This window comes from Neomonachus schauinslandi, chromosome 6 (genome assembly GCF_002201575.2).
Source record: "Neomonachus schauinslandi chromosome 6, ASM220157v2, whole genome shotgun sequence".
NCBI lineage: Eukaryota > Metazoa > Chordata > Mammalia > Carnivora > Phocidae > Neomonachus > Neomonachus schauinslandi.
In genome coordinates, this window is record NC_058408.1 from 36,131,400 (window position 1) to 36,146,955 (window position 15,556).

Sequence of the window (15,556 nt, forward strand, 5' to 3'; positions counted from 1 at the left end):
TGTAGACATGAGTGTTGCCAGTATATTTTGTAATCCTTTGAGGAAAGTACCTGGTCTCCTCATTCAGCTGCAAACTTACCTAAGTGCCTTCCATACTCTATACAGTGAGCGGACAACACCAACTTGTTGAGTTACTGTTTAAAGACCTGGATTCATGATGCTGTTGGGGGCCACCCTGGGGGTGCTGAGAGAGGTGCCCGGATACAGGGTGCAGTGAGGGCCAGTCCCCTCAGCCTACCCTACTGTCTAGATTCCTCCTCTCTGGAGCATCAGGAGGTCCTCTGCCCTCAAGCCATTTCAAGACCAGAGAAGCCTTGTCACTCCCTTCATCAGGATGGTGAAATGTGACCACAGAGACCCTGGCATCACTGAGAGAGGCTCGGAGGGTCGGCCATTCTGTCTCCTGGCCCTAGGAATAATTCTTATGATACAGAGAATAGGGGCTGGACAGATATTTCCAGGTAAGTTCCGAGTAGACTGTGCACACCACTGAACTGTATAGTTCAGGAGGATAAGGGTGAGGACAAGGGCAGCTCTCAGGCCTCCTGGTTCATCACATAAGCCAGGCATGTCACATCTGGGTTCCCTCCTTGGTCCTCCAAGACGTGTCTAAGACACAAAGAGAATTTGCCAAGTCTCACCCCCCGCCCCCCGGTGCCACCCCCGGCATGCTTTCCAAGCATTTTATCATCCTCCCTCAACTCAAGCCTCAGGGCCAGACAGGTTGGACTGCCCGGCTGGGAGCCTGAGGGGGCCCCTGCCCCCTCTTTTGCTCACTCTCTGCTCTCCAGCCACACTGTGGCTCTTACAGTCCCTCCAAGTCTGGCTCCCTGCTCCTCTGTGGGCCTCCCCAGCACGACCGCAGACCTCCACCCTCCTCCCTGGTCTAGATAATTCCTGCTCACGCTTCCAAACACGCTCCAACCTCCTCCCTGGGCCCTTGACCAGAGCAGTTCCCCATTATGTGTGCGCGCTATACTCTGGAGACACTCCTCATGCCTGGAAGCACTATATCCCAGACCCACAGCAGGTGCTCAATGGATACCGGATACAGAGATAAACCAATGGCACCGGGCATCTTAGCAAACCCCTGCCAGTCTCAGTTCACCCAGCTAAGAAAGGTGGATAATAAGACCCACCTCACAGAGCTGTGGTGCGGCTTACATGAAACTATTATGGACAAAGCACTTAGCCCTGGGCTTGGAACACAGTAGGTGCTCGGTAAATTGTAGACACAGTAAAAGAAGAATTCTCTTAACGGCCCTGTGAAGCAAATTCCACAGGGATCATCGGGACCATTTTAAAGAGAGGAAAGTGAGTTCCAGAGAGGTTAAATGATTGCCCGATTACCTTGGTCAGGCACCATGCTAGGTGATGGGAAAAAGGATAAATCAGAGACAGCGTTGACCTTAAGGAGCTATGGCCGAGGAATCCACATGTTCTCCAAAACCGGTTCTTCCCTCTTCTGGTAATGGAGCTGATGACTTGCAGCTGGGCACAAAGATGACCAGAATAAAGACTGCACTGGGCCTCGCCATGGCCATTTGTCCAAGTTCTGGTTAAGGCGAGGGTTGCAGAAGGGATGTGTGCAACTTCTAGGGTCCTGCTCTGCCCTCCCCTTCTCTTCCCTCCCCCCTGGCTGGAACAAGGATGTGAGCTCTCTTGGACCAGGAGGCCAGGGTGACAACCTACTTAGGACGAAGCAAGAGGCAAGAAGCAAGCGGGGCGCCCAACACCATGAAGTGGACATTCCAGCTCTTATACCTGGGCTGTTACATGAGAGAAAAGCATGTTTCTGTCTTGTCTAAGCTTCTATTACTTTGGGCTTCTGTTGGAGAATTTGCAGCTCACCCCACATCCTAGCCAGTTCCGGAGTCCACAGCCCGGTGGGGCAGTACAATGGGTTTGGCTCTGTGGGGAAGGTATGTCCACACATGCTCTCTCCCCCTGCTGTAGGGACAGACGCGGGCTTCCACGTGTCTGAAGGACCGGGCAGTCGCATGATGATGGAGCTCTGGTAGCACTGTCAGAGCAAAGCCTCCAAAGACTTCAGCGAAATACCTTGGTGATACCCACCCACTTCCCAGACCAGCAACTAGGGGTCGGGGGGGGGCAGGATCTGCTGAGGGGGCCCATGTGCCAGGTTAGACACTGGCCAGGGACGCTGCCGCAGGCACCCACCGTGTGCCTTACCCCAAAGATGATGAAGTCCGGGCTTTCCAGCTTAATTTGGAATCCTTAACCCTCCCACATGCATCTTTGGCTGCTTCCCTTAGGTCATCTGAGACCACGGGGAAGAGTAGATAAGCAAAGTTTTGACACCTGGTAAATTTTGCCTTCTTTTATCTGTAATGAAGCTACAAAGCACCCCCCCACCCTTTTTTTTTGCTCTCATTGAAAAAAAAAATGCTGCTGGAAGTCTGTGACCTCTGCTTTATCTGCTACAGTTTAGAGAAGTGAGAAGGTCCATCCAATACAGACAGAGTGGAGACCTCATCAGTGTGCTCCTGTTCAAGTTGTGAAAATATACTACTCGGAATAAGGCCTTACCTTTAAGTGCCAGGTCTTATCTGATCGTGCTGTGGTGTGGGGTGCTGAGCCAACACATTTTATTGGATTTCTTTTGCCAACTAAGAAAGCAGGGCCTGGAGATGCCCAGGAGGCCCGGGCTCCAGGCCGAGGTAGGCATGTCACCCCACTTCTCAGAGGGGCATCTCCTTCTAGAGAGGCTTGGTCTCATTTTAGGTTTTGGAGGAGAGCTCAGAGATGTTCAGGAAACATTTGCCTTCTTCCGAAGTCAGTACAAAGGAGAGCGATTGTTACGCTCTTTAGCAAACCATCTCTGTATTAGAGATGGGACACTGGCATGGGTCCGCCGCGTACCTGGTTAATGAAACCCACACAGGAACTGGAATGTCACGTGCCAGCTCTGATGGGAACTGCCCCTGCCCCTCCCTCCTGGACAGCTATCAGACTGGGGGTTCCCAAAGATACGCAATTCAATCCAGTTCAACAATTTGGCCCCACCCATCATGGAGCAGGCAGTGTTCCGGCGGTGAAGGGGGATAGAACATGGAAAAGACATTGTCTCTACGTTCGAGGGGCTTACACGGTGAGGAGACAAACCTACATGTGTGTAACAGTGAAGTATAAAACAAAAACATAATATCAAGATACGCTGGAGGTTGTCTTGGGCAGGACTATGGGGAATTCACAGAGAAAACTGAGAATGGATCTGGCTTTCTACAGTGAGGCAAGAGAATTGAGACACATGGAAGAGATGGGTAATTTTTCCAAACAGCAAGGGGGAAAAGCTGGATGGCTGGAGATGAGGTTAGCTGGTCTGGACTGTTCTCCTTTCTTTTATGGCTCAATTTCTTGATAATGCTATTTACAGCATCTCTACACTCTTACAGTTAAAGGGTGATTTACCCCTATTTCCCCATGTCCCCTTCTGCAAAGCAGTCCAGTTGCGTCACACTCGTGGCTTCTCGGTGGCCCCCGTCTGAGTGAGGAGTTTAAAGGAGAACCCGCACATGCGTAGGCTAGCCCCTTGCTCTCTTCAGGATCTGCCTGTCTGCAGAAAGCGTGCTCTCTCTGTCCCTCCAGGCCGTAAGATCTGCCAGGCAGACCCTCACAGGGGTAGCTCGTGCTGGTCAGCACCACCAGGGTAGGCCTAATTCTGGGGCTCTGTGTGGGGAAGTCTTCTTGGACACAGGTACAAAGCATATTCTTCAATATTAGCTTAATCAGAAAAAAAAAAAAAGGTGATATTTTGACTGGTATCTCTCTTACTTATTTCTCTCTTGGTTCAGAACTCTGGAAGATCTTTGCAATTTATCAAGCACCCTGGAACTAACGGCCACCTCCCCCCCCATTTCTCAAGCTACTCTAATCTCACTTCTACCCCCCAGACCCCACTAACATTACTCTCACCATAATCAATAACAGCTCTTTCCCTAATCAATCTAAAAGGTGTATTTTAGTCCTCAACTTATTCTAGCTCTTTGATTCTAATATATACTTAAGTTGTCAAGCGTTTTTATCTCTGAAATCAGAATGTGTCTTACAATCAACCATCTATCACCATTTAACTGGCAGCATTGTGTCTTAGTGGGCCATAAAATATTGGCGTGCCTTACAATCCATAGCCTCTCCTAGTCGGTGAAATTTTGTTTTCTATCAGTTGGAAATGTTCCTTCCTCTCTCCCTGTCTTCTGTGATAGCCCTCTCCTCTGCTGGCAGTCCATCTCTGGCCCCTCCACCTGTCCCCTATAAACGGGCATTCCTCGGGGTTCTTAGAAGACAATAAGGTTCTTAGAAGCAATAAGACCTTATTGCTTCTTACCCTCCCTTCTTTTTTTGGGTTTTTCTCAGCCTCTACCCTGGCTTCAGCTGCCACCTGGATCCTGATGGTCCCCATGTTTATGCCTCTAGCCTAGGTCTCTCTTCTGAGTCTAGAATCTCACACTGGACACTTTAACTTAGCTCAGAACCACAAATCCCAAAATGAAACTGGTCCCACTGTCAGCCTGTCCACCCTCCAGCATTCTCTGTCCCGGTGAAAGTTGTCTGAGTCATTCCAGAGTCCTCCCTTTTTCTTGTCTCCATATCCAATAAAAGACCAAGCCCTGGTCATTTTATCCACCAAGTATCTCATAAATTTGTCTACCTTTCTCCATTTCCACTGACATTAAGTCAGTTCAAGCTACACTCATCTCTCAACATTGTCCTCACTGGTCTTCCTGCCTGCTAGCCATTCTCTTCATAGCATCCAGGATGGCCTTTCTAAACACAAATATCACTCTTCTGCTTCAAAGTCTTTGAAGATGCTGGGGGCACCTGGGTGGCTCAGTCAGTTAAGTGTCCGACTCTTGATTTATGCTCCGGTCATGATCTCAGGGTCATGAGATCGAGCTCCAAGTCAGGCTCCACACTCAATGGGGAGTCTGCTTGAGATTCTCTCTCTCTCTCCCTCTGTCCCTCCCCCCATGAGTGCACACTCTCTCTCTCTCAAGTAAATAAATAAAGATTTTATTTATTTATTTGAGAGAGAGAATGAGATAGAGAGAGAGAGCATGAGAGGGGAGAGGGTCAGAAGGAGAAGCAGACTCGCTGCTGAGCAGGGAGCCCGATGCGGGACTCGATCCCGGGAGTCCAGGATCATGACCTGAGCCGAAGGCAGTCGCTTAACCAACTGAGCCACCCAGGCGCCCTGTAAATAAATAAATCTTAAAAAAACAAAAAAAAAGTCTTTGAAAATGCTGTCCCCTCTGCCTGGAACACCTTCTATTTAATCCCCTATTCCAAACCCCACCACCACTGCTGCATCCAGTGGAATTCAGTTCATCATGCAAATCTCAGCTCAGATACCACCTCTGCCAGGAAGCCTTCCTTGATTTCTCTTGGCCAGGCTGGATTGATGCCTATCTTATAAGCTTCCTTAGCATCCTGTTCTTACTCCTATTACTCCTGGCATGCTATATTATAAAGCTGTGTATTTGCTTATCTGTTTCCCTGATAAGACTATTAGCTCTATCCCAGGTGTGTCTGTCTGATTCACCATTGTATCTTCAAGCCCCAGACTACATCTGGCATGTTTATGGAATGAATAAATCAATATATCAATGAAAAGACGGGTTTGAATAGAACACTGAAAGGTTCTATTTGAATAGAACACTGAAAGGGCCAGGATAAGAAAGACTTAGAATGTCTCAGGATGGAGGCTTTAAGGAGAGGATTGGTCTCCAGCCCGAGTACAAGAACCCGGGTGTCCTCAGGGAGCTACCTTGTCAGCTTGGCCCAAGAAGGAATTTGGTGAGCTGTTCAGAAATAGTCCCATAATTCACTCTGATCCAGCTTAATGGTAAGCTGAAAATTTATAGATGAATTTAAAAAGAAGATGTAAAGATAATGAATGTTAGAAATTACCCTATCATACAAATGCTCTCCTTAAAGGAATTAAAATTTCACCCAAATGTAGGTCACTAGCCTTCCTTGTGGAGACTACGCTGAGCAGAAGTAAATAACACTGGCATCTCTGTTTGAATGGGGCTCACTCGGCGATGGTTACATTAAAGCAATGGCTTGGAAACATCCCGACACTCTCCTTCTATTCTTCGCAACTGCAATTAGATTACATTAGCCCAGTGTGTCTCTGCTAAGTAAATAGATCACAAATCTCTCACTGAAGGCAGGTGAGAATTTCCAAGATCACTACAGATAAGAATTGCAAGTTGACTTGATTTTCTTTCCCTTCCTGTTTATAAAAGACTCTGTGCGCACTGCAGAAAATGACTGAAATATACTGAGAAATAGAAAATATTCGCTTTGCAGGCCACCACCTAGAAAACTCTGATGAACATTTTGGTATGCTTTCCATCTTTCTTCTGCTCGCACATGCACTTTTATGCAGTTGAGGTTACAGCACATAGAGCGACATACTCTGCTTTTTCCCCCACTTAACATTGTATTTAAAACATTTCAAAGCGTGTCCCAATAAAACTTTTTCCATCGTCATCATAACAGCTGCCTTGATTTACCATAATTTTTTATTTAACCATTCCCCTCTGTCTGGGCACTATAAAGTTAGAAGAGTTTCCTTTAGAAAGATCTATTGACTCCGCTAACTACTGGTGTCTTCAGAGACTGCAAACCAATTTTTTTAATTGCTTAAACAAAAACAGAATTAGGAAGTAGAACCTGGTCCCCACCCCCGCCCCGCCTCAGTCAAGTACTGCAGGCATTACCCGACACAAATGTTTTGCATTTCTGAAGTTCTAGATTATTCATAGGATAGTTTCTCCCTAGGAGTGTGGATTTAATATAATTGCTTCAGTTGATGGAAAAGCTATACGAATATTAATGCTTGGTTGGAGTGTTGAGAGAGACACTTAAACATAGCCTCCTCCCCTTGGGTTGAGCGTGAGCAAGCGACATTATTATATGGTGCCCAGGGGTCATGTTCTCCCAGCAGCTACGCCAGGTCCATGGGGCCATGTGGGGCTGGGCACTCCAAAAGATGGTAGCACAGAAAGTGGGGGACCTTTCCCTCAGCCCCTCCACTTCACAAGCATCTTGGGAAGCCACTCTGTGAAGGATTCAGCTCCTCCATCTCTAAAATAATGAGGGTTTTACATGCAGTTGTTGCTCTTTTTAAAATCCTGGTTAGATAGCTCCTCTGTCCTCACTGCCTAGCCATCCTCCTTTTCAAGAAGCGTTTGAGGGAGGGGTTGGGTAGTACCCACTAAGTAAATGTCATCTTTTTTTTCTGACTGGACCAGTAAATAACAAAAGAAATGCTGTCAAGACTTCTTTTTGAAAAAAATGTTATTCTTTCAAATGGTATCCTAAGAACCAAAAGAATATATGGAACAAAGCTGACTTTCTCAAGATGCACTTTAAATTAAACAAAAATTTTTCCCTAATTTTGAAAGTAGCATATGCTCTTTTAAAGAAGACTTGAAAGACAAATATATATATGAAAAAGGAAAACAAAAATCTCCTATAGCCTCACAGACTAAAGACATCAACTATGACATGTGGGTAGAGATATTTGTGGGTTTTTATCTATACATGTTCCCCCCACATAGCTGAGATCATATAGCATTTAAAAATTATATTTTACTTACTTTACTTATCAGAAGAGTTTCTAATCCCATTTAAAATTCCTCATGAGCATTTTGAATGGCTACACTCCCATTTCTTTTAAAACGCTCTGAAATACTTGGTCATTTCAGAAAATGAATGTGACCCCCTGTGTTCGCTCCACACCCTTTCTTGTTTGTTGGTTTGTTTTTCCTATTTCCTATTCCTTCCTCTGAATCCTAAATCTCTGTCTTGAGCCCTGGCTTCTTCTCCCAGTTCCAGACGCACCTTCCCGAGCACTCCACTTGGATACCCCACTGGTCTTTAAATGCAACAAGTCAAAGCCAAACTCATCACCTTTCTCTCTCACCGTGTCTTCCTCCTGACTTAGCCTTGTCTGTTCCAGTGCCTCCATCTCCCAACTCACTGGGATGACAGAATCACCTCCCTCACCTCCCTCTGGCTACACCCCACATCCTATTCTATACAACCTTTCAGACTCTCCTTCCAGAATGTCCATCAACATGTCCCTCCCATCGAAGGTTAGCAAATAAAAATATAAGACACCCTGTTAAATCTGAATCCGAGATAAATGGATACTTTTTTTAGCATAAGTATATCCCATTTTGTGTTTGGGAAATACTTAAGCTAAAATTACTCATTAATAGGAAATCCAAGTTTAACTGGCTGTGCTGTATTTGATCTGGCAACCCTATTCTGTCTCAGTTTCTACTGCCCATATCTTACCACCTCTCATCTCTACTATACGCCAGTCACTCACTGCCTTCCCTTCCTGCTCTGTGTCTAGCTCATTAATCTTTACAAATCGCCACTCTAATGGTGTCACACTTTACCCATCACCTTCAGTGATTTCCCACTGCCTAGTTCCTCATGCTGACATTTAGAAATGTCCACAGATGAGCCCTGACCTGCTTCTCTGGCCTCATGCCCCCCTGCTGCCCCTCGGGGCTCTCAGCTCTAGCTCAAGCGCTGGTCCTGGGGTTACACAACACACTCCCCAGGCCTCAGCTCACACTATTCTTTCCATCTAGAATGCCCTACCTCATGTGTCCAAATCCTGGCTGCACTGTCACAGAGCCACCATCCTAGGCTAGGCCCTCCTCCCCTTTCATACAGATCACAAGATGTTTATTCTACCATTTTGGCAGGTCAGAAATAGTTGAAAATTGGCAGTTGCATATGCTTTAGGCTAACGTAATAAAAGGTGCCCTAGCACGTGCCTTATACTTTTCTACAACATCATCTCACCCCACTCTACCGAAAACATCAAGGAGTGACTGCCTAAAGCAATGTTTCTCAAGGTATAGTCCTCTAACCATATGCAACGGAACCACCCAGGGGAGGGGAAGGCTTGTTCACAATGCAAATTCCCAGACTCCATCCTAGAGCTGGGGAGGGACCTGGGAATCCGCATTGTGAACAAGTGTTCCAGCTGAGTCTTAGGTTCACTAAAGTTGAGAACCACTGGCCACATGGAAAGTCTTCTCATTCTACCCTACTCACCTGGGTCCCTGAATATACCTACACATAATACCACCTCTAATGACTCTATGGACTTATGCTGCTCTTCCCACTTCAAGACTCAGCCTACCAAACACTCCTACTGGTCCTTCCAAGCCCAGTCACCTCCTGCCTCCTCCATGAGTATGTCCTTGTTCACTCCAGGAAGTCTAGTGAAAGAAGTACCTGTGTTACTTACTGTCACTAATCATGCATTTGTCTCCCCAAATGGAATAGAACATTCATCCAAGACAAGGATTTTCTCTACACCACTCACCCTTGCAGAGATTAACACCCTGTTACACTGGGATAGTTGCTAAGTAAATAAATGCCACGTTAATATCCATCCAAGGTCAATGGACATAAAGAAGCTAACTAAGCAAAGATGAGAGTGTCTTCCAAATTAGGAACCATGAGAAGGGGGTGTTCATTACAAAAAGAAAGATTTCACCTGTGAACAAGCATTTACAACTTTACATGTACAGGTAAGGAGAAGCTACACATAAATCCTAGTTCAATAGTGACATGACCTCAAGTCGTAAGTTAATTCAGAGTGAGTGATGGGCCAGGGCCTGCCTGTCAGTCTTCCCCATGGCTGTTTCCTTTCATTGGGCAGGCTCTGGCCCATCCACAAGTCAAGAAGAGTTTCCACCAGTTGAGAGCCATGCTTAGATCTGTTCCAAAAAGATGCTGCAAACTCAGTAGAATAAATCCTTCATCTTTCATCCTCCTCCGGCCCTGTCCACGAGCTGCCAGAAACTATTCCCTCCCCTCACCTCCCTCAGCCTGGAGCTTCTCCCTCCCCTAATATCTCTGGGCTCCAGCTCATCCCCACATCTCCCTTCCACCACCATACGTAGGCTTTCATTTCTCATCCGAGTCTCCTAGCTAGCCTCTACGCCTCTCTATTTGTGGGACCCAAATTTTCATGTCACTCATGTTTGAAACTCTCTCTGAGCTCCTCATCCCCACAAGATAAAGTCCAGACCCTTATTCTAGACCATGGGGCCCTTCAGAGCGCAGTCTCTCCCTGCCTTTTGGCTCAATTCAATTAAACTCAATTCGATTCAATTTAATTCTGCAAATGGGCCCTGGTGCCTTCCATATGCTGGGCCAAGCTCAAGATAGGAAATCAAAGGATTTCAGCTCCCAGGAGGGACAGATGAGTAAACGTACAACTGACGCAGTGGGATGGGCTTAGGAGAAACACAGGAGACTCCGAGATTCCGTCAGTTAGTGGGGGCACTCCTGCAGGGAGTTCGTGCAGATCCAGAGCTATGGGCAAGTCTCCAGCTCCGGGCCCAGGGCTCTTTCCACCCCAGTGCAGTCTGGCAAAAAAGACTCTGCCTCGCCCAAAAGGATGAAAAAAAACACAACAAAACAAAACAAAAAGAAAGGACACAAGATGGATCCACGGTTAAAATACAAATTAAGCATTAAAATGCAAAACCCATAGAAGTTACTATAGGGACACTAAATCACAGGGAAGCAAGATAATCTAAACACTGCATTTGTGAGATGGAAATGCGGGAAGATGGACTACACTCAAGCAGAGCCCTGAGGAAAGTCCGTGACTCCTCTACTTTGGTCAAGTGTCACAGAACCAAGATAAGAACGTACTTGCACGTACGTGGGCATCTCCACCACATGGGTGGAGATGGACATAAAGAAGCTAACTAAGTGGGGTCAAAATGGGTACCTATGCCTTTTTATTCTGATAGCTATCACCAATTGGAAGAAAATTCCTTTAAAAATATAATGAATAAAATGCACATGCTGAAGGCTTGAATTTACTTCAAAGAGCCGAGAAACTAAATTTGAAAAGACATGAGTGATTTCGAAGAGAATTCGAAAGGAGATTGGAAAGGTGTCCTCTCACACGTAAGGCAAAGAACATCAGAGGAAAAGGAGATCATAAGAGATGATCCAGGTGTAGTTTCTGCCCTCAGGGGACAGCAAGGCTTGCAGTCCAAGAGAGGTATTGTTGACGTTGGGGGAACCCCGTTTTTATTTTTATTTTTTAAATTTTTTTATTATGTTATGTTAATCACCATACATTACATCATTAGTTTTTGATGTAGTGTTCCATGATTCATTGTTTGCGTGTAACACCCAGTGCTCCATGCAGAACGTGCCCTCTTTAATACCCATCACCAGGCTGCAGGCTTTGCGTCAGTCAAGAAAGCAATTTAGTGAGTCATGATGTCAATTTCTTTTTAAACGAAAGAGAATGGAATCTAATAGAAAACACCAGGTTGCATCGCATGCGGCAAGAGTTAAGCACTAAGCTTGACACATAACTGTGTGTGCACATGTGTTTATTCGTTCACGAGACAATATACCATTTCCTATGGTGAGTTGAATCAAGAAAGTTTGACAAACACTCTCCTAGAAAACTTTTTTAGAAAGTGTTCTATTTTTAACACTTATTAAACACCCTCAGTTATGAATACAGACTCTTTTCCCCATTCTTGTGCTAAAATTAACCAGAATCTTAGAACTGGGAGGAAGAAACAAATTAGCAGAATGTAAATGAGCGAACTGGTAACAAGACAGTAGAGACAACTAAATGCGACAGATGAGCTCTGGGCTTTATTCTAAAGCCTCCCACTTTGTGATAACTAAGGATTCCCTGCCTATTCATTTTTTTCCTCGTTGGAGCAATAGATACAGTACCGTACCTGCTCAAAAATTACTTGTCCAATGACCCTCCAGGAGGGGTAACACTTCATCAACCAGTGCGACTGTTGCCTTTTTCACCATGTCAGTCTTCTGCACTTGTAGAAGCTCCTGGAAGGGGAGGGGGCTAATCTGTGGTCCACTGATAATCCCAATTCTATGACAGTGCCTGGTAAGTAGGAGGTGTTCAGTAAATTTTGGTTGGCTTGAACTGAGATGCATCAAAAGGCAATAGAGATCTAGTTCTAACAACCATTTGTCACCTGAACCCCTTTTGCACGAACAACTGGATTTCAGGAAATTGAGCAAAAGATATTCTATTTAGGAAGAAGCAATAACAACAAAACTCTGAACTTAAGTTTCCAGGGAGCAAATAGCTGGGAATCTTATGCTTCTTGGCCCAGAGGTCAAGTTAGGTCAAAGGACTTGTCTCACATCCTTTTATAGAACAAGAGCATCTTGAAATGTTACAGGCTTCTTGGGATGTCAAGCTTGGACCTACTTTTTGGACCTAATCTGGCTCCTGGGGACACTCCTGCTTTTTCTAGTCGGGACAGCTTGAGGGCAACAACTGCCCCGAATCTGAAGCTGCTGAGTGATTCCCGAGGTCCCGTCCACACTGCTAACTGAACCAGGCAGGATGTGCAGAGGACCGGAGACAGAGGGCAGCATTTGCAGAAGCAGTCAACTGACCAAGTAAATCAACGGTGGCTCAAGCCCTGGTCGGCTTCCCTGGAAGAAGCCCAGGCTGAGGAGAGATGAGACCCCGCTGGGAAGCCGTCATTTGCCTTCCTCAAGCCCTCTGCAGCTCTGTCCTTCCTCCAGGCTTCACTGTCCAACCCCAACTCCTAACACACAGCTGTGTGAGGTGGGTCATCAAGGATGCCCTGTGCCTGCATATGTGAGGGGGATGGTGCCGGTCACCAGCAGAGATTCCTTGGAAAGGCATTTGGTGAGTTATCAATTAGAGGGATGGGCTGGGACGCGTGGGTGGCTCACTCAGCTAAGCATCTGCTTTAAGCTCAGGTCGTGATCCCAGGGTCCTGGGATCTAGTCCCGCATCGGGCTCCCTGCTCAGCGGGGAGTCTGCTTCTCCCTCTGCCTGCCGCTCCCCCTGCTTGTGCTCTCTCTCTCTCTCTCTCTCTGACAAATAAATAAATAAAATCTTTAAAGGGGGGGAGGGGAGATAGGTGAAAGATGCCCTTAACCAAAGGATCAATTCAAATTCAATCCAATTCCAACTCAAAGAAGAGCTCTCTAGTCACTGGTTTTTCTTCTTAGCCAGGTAGATATCCCAAGAGCGATTACCAATGGAAAGTCCGCTTTATCAAGGACACCGATGAGGATTAAAGGGAGGGATAAATGGCCCCTGCACTGCCATACTAAAGGAACAGCTGTTCCCCTCATGTGTGCTGTTCCTACATATAGTCTAATCTCAGCTCTCTGCGGATGAGGACAGCTAGCAACAGATTAACCCTGTCTGCAGAGTTCAATGGAGAGCAGGAATCCACACCTTCATTTTAGCAAAGAACAGTTTCAGCCTCCACCTCACACCCAGTCTCTATCCCAAGCTCCCACTGACCATCAGCCAGCTCATGCTGAAGGAATATAAATCATCCTTGGGCTAACCCGAGCAGAATGTAATCAAGAGGGCAAGCTGGTTTGGGGCCAGGGGAGCAAGAGGAAGGCTGCATACCATGCACTCCGACCTCAAACAGGAACAAAGTTTGGACTTTGTGTGTGTGTGTGTGTGTGTACTATGTATGTTTGGCTACTTAATTTGAATCTCACTTCTAACTTCCATATAATGTAACCTCTCCCTGCCTCAGTTTCTTAAGAAATCATATGTAAAGATAGGTATGTAAAGTGCCTGGCAATTTAATGGGCCAGCAAACTACGTAAACTATCATTAGGATTGCGGTAGTGCGAAATGGATCAGAGTAGAGGTTTTGGACTCAGAGGGACTCCGGGATGCTGGCTCCATGGATCTCATGCATTGTGAGGCCTTGGGCAAGTTCCCTAGCCTCTCTGAGCTTTCACTGTCTCATCTGCAAAATGGGGATAATAAAATCACTCTTTTATATATTTTATTTATTTACTGTAAGGCTTAAATGAAAATATGTATGTAAAATGCCTGGCACTGACTAGATGACCAAAATGATGGCTGGTACTTGATGGCTGGTCCCTTCGGAGAGCTAGACATAGCCCCAGTAAAGAGCTGTTCTGTAGCTGCCTCAGGCAATCAGATGACTCTCTCAAGGCCGCTGATGCTCAAAATGCTAAAGTTTTTGTTCTAAATGCCACTAAATGCCATGACCCCACTCCTCCCCCCCATACTCCCTAGTTCAGTGTCTGGCACACAGGCTTCCTTGTTATCCAAGTGAGAAATCCTGCAGCCCTCATCCACTCTTCCCTCTCCCCAGCCCCCAGCCCCAGCAAATCCACCATTTGTTGATTCGACTTCTTAAGTGAGTCAACTCCATTTGCTTCTCTCCATCTGCCCACCACAGTGTCAGTTCGGGGCACCATCCACCTGCCCCTGGAGAGCATGTCTCCAACCTCCTCTCCCTACCACAGCCATCCCCCTGCAGTCACTACCCACGCAGTAACTACAGTCATCTTTCTAAAGTTCAAATCCGACTGGGCCTCTCTCCTGCTTTAGACCCCTCACTGGCTCCCCGAAGTAAAGTCCAAGTCCCTTAACGTGGCTCCCAGAGCCTGCCATGATCTGCACAGCACGTAGCTCCCGCCCAGCCTCGTCTCTCCCCGTGGCCCTTCTCGTTATTTTGCTCTGGCCGCGCTGAGGGGACGCACTGCGGCTCTGCAGATGCATCGAGCTCTCTCTCTGCAGGGATTTTGCTCGTGTTTTCCCTCTGCTGAGGACACACCCTTGTCCCTTCACGTCTCCAGTCTGTAGGTTTCAGCTTAGGTATTACTTCTTCCAGGAAGCCTTCCAGACACTTGAATACTGAGTTAGATACTTCTTCCACTGTATGCAAGTGTCTGCTTATTTGCTCCTCTCCCCCAGCAGCCTGGGAGCCCGCTGAGGACAAAACCCATTTTTGTCACTGAAATGCCCCAAGTGCCTGAGACAGGGACTGGCCCAGCAGAGGCACTCAAATACTTGTGTGTTGGATAGAGGCGAGCGACTGGCCTTGCCCTGAGGAGCACTCTCCCCGGCTGGAGGCCGCAGTGGCACTGAGCTGCTCAGTAGCTCAGCCAACCCTGGGCCCCAGAGGTGTATGCCCAGCAAAGGTAACACACTTACCTAGGATAGCCACCACCTCATCATCCTGGATCACCTCCAGGGAGCCAGAGACCACAAAGCACAGGCTGTCGACACTCTCTCCTGCATGGTAGATGAGGTCCCCCGGGGCGCAGTGCACTGTCTGAAACTCCATGGCCAGGGCCCGCAGGCAGCCGTCGCTGGCCAGCCGGAAAGCTGGGTGTTCCTTGAACACCTTGCGGTTCAGGTGCACACAGATGTCAGCTCTCATGTCCTTGGGGCAGATCTGCAGAACCTGGCCGGGCACAGGAAGAAACAGAGTCAGGGTCCTCACTATGCTCCCCAGCCCGTGGCCCCTGACGACCCCAGGGGTGGACGTCACCCCCACCAGGCTAGACTGCACTCTTCAAGGCATGGGAAGACAGGACAGCCACAGTGCCTGTCCCAGTGGAGCTTATCCTCTTGTGGGACAGTCAGCAGCGGGCACAGAAATCAGTGCTAAATGCTCAGAAGAAGGGCCAGAAAGTCGGGGCTAGGAGTACG

The 15,556-nt window shown here is 47.1% G+C and overlaps 1 protein-coding gene across 2 annotated transcripts in view; it reads right to left on the minus strand.

Annotated features, from left to right (window-relative positions):
- The window catches only part of KCNH1 (potassium voltage-gated channel subfamily H member 1), a 364,685-nt gene that overhangs the window by 91,335 nt on the left and 257,794 nt on the right, over positions 1 to 15,556 (minus strand). For both annotated transcript variants that reach the window (XM_021682533.1, XM_021682532.1), the window contains exon 9: positions 15,056 to 15,308. In XM_021682533.1, the coding sequence (XP_021538208.1) occupies positions 15,056 to 15,308 (253 nt within the window). The remainder of the gene's footprint in view (positions 1 to 15,055; positions 15,309 to 15,556) is intronic.